This window comes from Herpailurus yagouaroundi, unplaced genomic scaffold (genome assembly GCF_014898765.1).
Source record: "Herpailurus yagouaroundi ecotype Mexico unplaced genomic scaffold, PumYag 198, whole genome shotgun sequence".
In the NCBI taxonomy this organism is placed as follows: domain Eukaryota; kingdom Metazoa; phylum Chordata; class Mammalia; order Carnivora; family Felidae; genus Herpailurus; species Herpailurus yagouaroundi.
This window is the reverse complement of record NW_024412429.1, coordinates 26,908,100-26,915,499: the sequence shown is the minus strand read 5'-3', so window position 1 is coordinate 26,915,499 and position 7,400 is coordinate 26,908,100. Positions and strand designations below refer to the sequence as shown.

General features: G+C 40.5%; 1 protein-coding gene across 2 annotated transcripts in view; it reads right to left on the bottom strand.

Annotated features, from left to right (window-relative positions):
• TXLNB (taxilin beta) overlaps positions 1–7,400 on the bottom strand; it is a 53,463-nt gene that overhangs the window by 22,461 nt on the left and 23,602 nt on the right. For both annotated transcript variants that reach the window (XM_040449026.1, XM_040449027.1), the window contains exons 5-6: positions 5,499–5,693; positions 3,537–3,656 (exon numbers count right to left, since the gene is read on the bottom strand). In XM_040449026.1, the coding sequence (XP_040304960.1) occupies positions 3,537–3,656; positions 5,499–5,693 (315 nt within the window). The remainder of the gene's footprint in view (positions 1–3,536; positions 3,657–5,498; positions 5,694–7,400) is intronic.

The following is a 7,400-nucleotide window of genomic DNA, read 5'->3' as shown; positions in this document are numbered from 1 at the left end:
TTTATTTATTTATTTATTTATTTATTTATTTATTTATTTATTTATTTTGTGAGAGAGAGCAAGAGAGTGTGTGTGAGGAGGGAAGGGGCAGGGAGTGAGAGAATCTTAGGCTCTGTGTCATGAGCACAGAGCCTGATGCGGGGCTCAATCTCATGAACTGTGAGATCCTACCTGAGTCAAAATCAAGAGTTGGATGTTTAACCAACTGAGCCACCCTTGGGTATGGGTCTTCTGACTGGCAATCAGAGAAGCTTTTTGTTGTTGTATATACATTAGTTTTTTAAACAATAGTACTAAAACCTAAAGACTTAAGATTATTTGTGAAGAAGCTTGATTGGATAATTCTCTAGAGTTTTACCACTTTCTCCAAGTCCTTTATAGCTACTCCCATCTAACTTGACAATTGTTTTGTGCTATTTGGCATTTCAAAGCATTAAGCATCATTTTCATAGAAACAGTTCTTTCTTTTCACAATTACATTTCATCAGTTTCTACACCATTCTGTTGGTTTTCATAACACAAAATCAAGAAAGAAAAGGTTTGGGTGCAAAGAGCTGATTTGTGGTCAGTGCCATCTTCCTTAACTTGGGAACCCATGTGTAGACACTGGAGTAGCTGTCCAGTCACAGGATTCAACATACTGAGGGATCTGTTAGTGTGTTTACAGACAGAATGGTGGACATCATGAGTTAATCTGATTAGTCAAGTAGGTGGCCATCAGTTTAAGAAGTTTCTACTCTAGGGGCGCCTGGGTGGCTCAGTCAGTTAAGCATCCAACTTTGGCTCAGGTCATGATCTCATGGTTTGTGAATTCAAGCCCCATGTTGGGCTCTGTGCTGACAGCTCAGAGCCTGGAGGCTGCTTCGGTTTCTGTGTCTCCTTCTCTCTCTGCCCTCCCCTGCTTGTGCTCTGTCTCTTTCTCTCAAAAATGAATAAACATTAAAAAAAAAAAAGTTTCTAGTGGTTTTGAAGATGGACTGACTTATATATTTTTTCTTTATGCCTATTTAAAAAAATGCCCATTTTTTTGTGATCAGAACAAAAAATGATAAAATCATTACATAAAAAAACTTGGAGGCATCTCTTTTCTTATCCAAGTTTATCTTTTTCTCATGGCTCAATGCCTCCATTTGTGAAAATGGGTTGTATCTCTTCCTCCATGCCTCCCAGAGAACAGTGAAAGTTCATTGTTATAGAAGAGCCAAGACCCACCCCATGGAGGTCTGAGGCAGCTGTGGAGTACAAGACCTGTAGGGTCCCCTCTGGCCATCTGAGCATGTGGCACGTTCTTCACTAAGCAGGCTCAGGAGCCCAGTTGTGGTGGGTGGTTCCCTGGCCGAGAGAGGAAGATGGCTGCCTGTTCTGCTTGGGATGAAGGAACCCTCCAGCTCCAATTTCCTATTTCATTACTTGCAAAAAGAAGCATCACAGCTGGAATCTGGGTAGGTGGCCATCTTTGAAGAACTGAGGGGGCTAATTTTTTTTCTTTTTCTTTTTTTTTACTTAAATCTGCTGTTTTGCTAAACCAGGGTAGAAAAACAGGGGAGTATGTTAACTTCTTGCTAAGGCTGGGTCACCTCAAAACGACCCCTACTCTCTTTCAAATGAATCTCTGCCTAGTTATTCCTCTGTCATGTCTCATGTGTTATGTGCCAAATGTAATGATATCCTATAGGAAGCATATTTTGCCTGACAGGGCAATTATGCCAATAGTGGGGTATCTGTTTTCTTGAATTCTGAATAATAATTAAATGCTTTCTTATTTTGAGAGGTGGGTTGTAGATGGATTTAACAACTTAATCTTTTGTTAAGAGCGCATGGGCTTCTGCTTTGAGATTATCCAACGTCCACCAGGTTATGTTCTCCAAAATTCACCCTTTTGCTGCCATGTGTGATAACCATAGTTATTATTAAATTGCTCTTCTAGTCTGATTTTCGGTAATTGCAAAGTTTGTGATCAATTACTAAATGGCCAAATTTGCATGATTAGCCCATTGATTGCATTTTAAATCCCTTTTCCCAGCAGCAGACGCACACTTCGACTCATGCCTCTGAAACACATGTCTGAGTGTGATGTATTATCACAGAGCTTGGGTTTTGGAGACAGACACATTGGAGATGTGATGTGTTGGGCAGTGTGACCAACACATATCCGTCACTTAGCAGTGTGTGACCTTAAACAAGTGGTATATCTTCTTTGAGCCTCAATTGTCTCCTCTGGAGACGGGCCCTACAGCTGGCTCAGAAGGTTTGGGGTTAATGAGATGTCATTAAAAGCCACCACTCAGTTTCTTAAACTCCAAAACTCAGGAGTCATCCTTGACTCTTCCCTTTCCTCACTGCCACCATCTTCAGTATAGAGCACCGACTGTTGGTTTTGTACTGAAAATGTAACTTCTGTCCGTGTCCAGTTCTCCTTATCCACTGCCATGTCCCCAAGCCAAGCCATCATCGTGTCTCCTCCAGATTGCTGCAGTAGACTCCTTGTCCCCTTTTAGTTCACTTTCCACCCAGGAGCCAGATTCATCGTTTAGAGATACAAGGCAGATCATGTTACTTCCTTAGCTAAAACTACCCAGACTTTCTCAGTATATTTAGAATAAAATCCAGGGGCGCCTGGGTGGCTCAGTCGGTTAAGCATCCGACTTCAGCTCAGGTCACGATCTCGTGGTCCATGAGTTCGAGCCCCGCGTCGGGCTCTGGGCTGATGGCTCAGAGCCTGGAGCCTGCTTCCGGTTCTGTGTCTCCCTCTCTCTCTGCCCCTCTCCCGTTCATACTCTGTCTCTCTCTGTCTCAAAAATAAATAAACGTTAAAAAAACTTTTTTTTAGAATAAAATCCAAACTACTTTCCCAAGCCTATAAAGCTACACAATTTGGCCCCTGCTTATGTCTCCAACTTCATTTGGAATCTTTCTCCTCCTGGGTCTACATGCTCTTGCTACTGTGACATTTTTCTGTATCTGGGGGACCCCAAGCTAGTTCCAGCATCAGGGTCTTTTTTGCTGCTACATACTGCTGCTGGAGGCCTCCTCTCTGCCTCCCTGTCACTAGGCAGGGCTCAGCTCAAGCATCCTCCCCTCTGGGAGGCGTCCTGGCCACCCAGTCTAATATAGGCTCTCCCTCCTTCTGCCCCTTTGCAGTTCCTCCTTATTTCTCTACTAGCACCTATTGTTATCTGAAATTTTACTTCTTTGTTCATTTCCTTGCTTATTGCCTATCTTTTCTTAGTTAGATTCTAGTCTCCATGCTGGGACACGCCTTTTTGGTCTTGTTCACTGCTAAACCCCGGTGCCTCGGGTGATGCTTAGCACAGGACAGGTGCTTGAAAAAGATTTGTTGAATGGGTGCATGACTATTTTATGTAAAAAACCGTGTGGGTACAGTGCCTTCTACTGGCTGGCCAGTGTAGTTCTCCAGGGAAGCCCAGGTTCTCCCCATCTGTCTAGTGCTCTGTGACTATGATCAAAAACAACTTTCTCAGGGGTTCCTGACCCCCAGGCAGACTAGACAAGCACACTGACTAAATGATAAGTACATATTCCTTCTCGCGTTTGTGTCGCTCCTCTGCTTCCTTCATCATTTCTTGCGCCTGTTCCAGTTTTGCATCCACCAGCTTCTGCTGCAGTTCTCTGTGTTTAAATATTTTGTCCAGATGCTAAGGGAAAATAAATGGCACATATCAGGCTTGGCTTATTATTGGTGCTGAATAACATAAAATAAAAAAAATAGCATCGACACACATGTTCTCCGGGTTTCAGGATTTAAAACATGGGGCGGGGGGGAGGATAAATGCATTGGCATCACTTATGGCTCTATATAAAAGTCATAAGTTGGTGCAGTCCCCTGCATTTTGCATTATGCAAAGGTGGCTGCAAAAGGCAGAGGTGCCAAAGTTCAGTAATGTTAACCCCAGAAGCTCCCAACATTATTTTTCTGAATTTAGCAACAGACTAGATACGAAGGTTAGTTATGATGCTAGATAGCAAGGTGATGCATACTGCAAGGAAGGGCTATGGCACCATCACTCAGTATCTTGGTGAGATCTATAGATATAAAACCACCTTCAATCACATTAATACAATTTGTTGTAGTGAATTCTCTTCCACATTCTTGTCTCAAGGGTTGTGAGGCAGCTCTGGGGTACCAGCATGTAGCCCAGAGTCTGGGACTGGGTGGGGAGCCCCCCACTTCAACTCTGTTGGATGCTGGGCAAAACAAGGCTAAGGGTCACAGGTGAATTGATATGCAAATTGCTACTTCCTCCTCTACCTCTTTTGACCTCTCAACTGGCTTAGTGAAGAGAAGCTTCCAATTCTACTTTAGTGCAGAGAATTTCTTAGTCATTAGGAAGTCTAATCGGCAAGAGGATGCAAGGAATTCTAGCCTTGGGGCTCATCTAGAACCAATCCCAAGAATATACAACTGGTCTACTGGGTCTATTCTGTTCTTCTCTGGGATCCCTCTGAAGAGTATGGATTTTTTTTTTTTTTTTTTTTTTTTTTTTTTTTAGCTTCCTCCCTTTTGCTTCTGCCTGAGCCTCCACGTGGTGTAGGATTGATCTTAGTGATAAGACAAAACGGTAACACGGCATTTTGGTTTACTGTAAGGGGTTTCCTCAACTTATCTAACTGCTGCTTCTGTGTGCAACTGGTTCAGTTTCTTTCTTGATAAAATCCTCATGTTGCCAACAGAGCCACTCTGATTATGTTATGTGACATTTAAGGCAGACATTTTAATATTTGGGTGGGAAGAGGAAAATAATATATATAAAGATCTTGAGAGGGCCTCAGAAGTCTTCAAATGTATTAAATATCCAGATATAACTTTGAAATAATAAAAGGCCCTTTTAATCTCCCTAATGTAAACTATTGAAAGCAAAACTCTTTTGGCTTTTGTGACAATGGGTAGGTGATTAACCTCATAGCCTATGCCTCCCATCTATATAATGTGGGTAATAGGGTATTATCTAGGGCATAAGGTTGTTGAGACCATGTAATGACACATTGTATGTAAAGTGCGGTACTCAGCACCTTCCCTGGCACCAATTCAGCACTGAATAAATAATACCATTAATATTATAATGATTACATCATTAATACTATTATTGGCTTGTGGAGCATATAGAATACAGACCCTTCATTTACATGACATGATGATTCTTAAGAAGGAGTGTGTGAGATATTTCTCCCTTCTATAGACAATGTTTTTTAAAATCGACAGATGCTATTTTCAAGGATAACTGTGCTGATGGCCTACTACTTCCTATCTATTGCTTTGCTCTGCAATGATTCCAGTTTTGAAGAAATCCCGTATGACTTTCAGCCAGGTATTTTGCAATACCTCCTGTTTTAATTTTGGCTACCAAAAGACATCTGATCCTAAATACTAATCAATTGAGAGGGCTGGCCATAACTTTCTTATTACCAAGTTCTCCACCTTCACAGCCCAGATCTGGATCTATATATAGTGCCCCTAAGTTGTTTGATGTGTTTCTCACCTCCTCTCTGAGCTCATACTGATCAATGATGCTTTTCAGTTTCTCTGCAAGCTCTGTGTTCTCCTGACACAGCTTCATGTTTCGCTCACTCTGCTGTTCAATCTGGGCCTGGATATCCGTCAGAGTAGTCTGGAAATGACTTGTGATCTCCTTCCTTTTCTCTTCTTCCTCACGTGCCCTCTGAAGGGTTTCCTCCTGTGGATAAAAAGCAAAGTCTTTTGTTATGCTGGTTTGCATGCACCTGGGTTTATAGAGCGCAGGGTTAGGTCCATAAAAGGAGGTTAGTGTGTAGGGTAAGCAGGACATTTTTTTCTCAGTTCTCTGGAGCTAACCTTGCTCAGCCCCAAAATAAATGTGTGAGCAAAGGTTTCAGTTGTAAATACACAGTCACTCAGAGCAGGTGCAATGAGGGCCTTGAATTTGATAGTTGGTGATGAATAGGCTTGTTTTAAAAGATGACGGGTCTCCTGCTGAGTGCATAAGCTGTAGCGATTCCTAACAAACACATAGTAACACGGTTTTGATTTCTTGTCTGTGGCCTGGAAAAAAGGCCACTCGGCTTTACTGATTGATGAGACAGATCCTGTGTTTCCTTGGTTTGGTGCAGCAAGAAGAATAATAGATCTTATATTCCTCTATAAAAAAAAAACTACAGCATGTTAACTGCATAATTGTGTTACCCAAGTTTTGTAAATAGAAGTGATCGCAATGCAAACTTTCTCTTAGTAAGAAAAACTTTATCAAAAAGCTTGAAAAGGAAACGAAGATGGCTATAGATCAATTACAGCAATTCAAGAATGTAAAAAGAAATCTTAGAAAATTTGCTGGATGTTTTATTTCTGAAAGAACAATCAGTCCATGTGTCACATAGGGTAATTGAGATGTTCAATGTAAATTTTGAATCTGAAAGCAATATTATGTTTCAAATCTTTTTTAACTCTCAAATGAAACATCTAATTTTCCCCTCTTCTGCTTTGTTAACATGTAAGAATTGGAAATTAACTTTTATATCATTTCTGTTCTCTTTTTTCCTAAATCCAAACTTTGCCTTCATTGCTAACTACCAACAATGTGCCCAAATTTCCCCCATATCTATATTGAGAATTGTTTGCTTTGTGATGATTCCTCTCATTCTTTTAGAATCAAAGGGTTTAATCTTGCTCTATCATACCAAAGATAGAGACACTGCTGAAAAGTGATCCAGACATTTTAGGATGCCTTTCACTTCTGATTAATTGTTATTATGAGAGCTTGTTCATGGTTGGCAAGTAAAATTATATTACATTTAGTTGCCTCCCAATGATCAAATTATGTAATAGGAATTTTAGAAAGAAATAATGATTTAAATAGAAGGAATTGTGCAAATCTTTTTTTATGATAGTTGAATAATGTGATCAAAATAAAAACGGATGCTAAAAATTATGCTCTGGAAATATAGGAATTTATCAGTAAGTGTCCTTTTTACGCTACAATATTAACATATTCTCCAACTCTTATAGAATTCCTGATATCTGAATCATAATTAAGTCATGGTGTAAACATTGAATGACAACTTTTTAGGGGTATTATAGGAAATACCTACCCTTCTTAATCTGAGGAAATTAACTGAGGTATTGCCCTGAACTTTGTAGGCTAGCGCTTACTATATATATTTCAATAAGAATGATTATGGCCAGCTGCTAAGAGTCACCGAATATACCTATGATAGTGATTGTCTCCTTACTGCTCCAGATTAGCTTAGAGGTCAAGGGGTTCCTAGTTCTAGAACTACAGACTATGATCTGAATGCCATTTGCATTTGTATTCCATCCATTAATGAACGAGTAAATGAAAGAACCATCCCGTGATAGTCAGCAAGTCTGAGCTTGTCACTGGCAACTGGCTACCGAAAGAAGGTGTGGG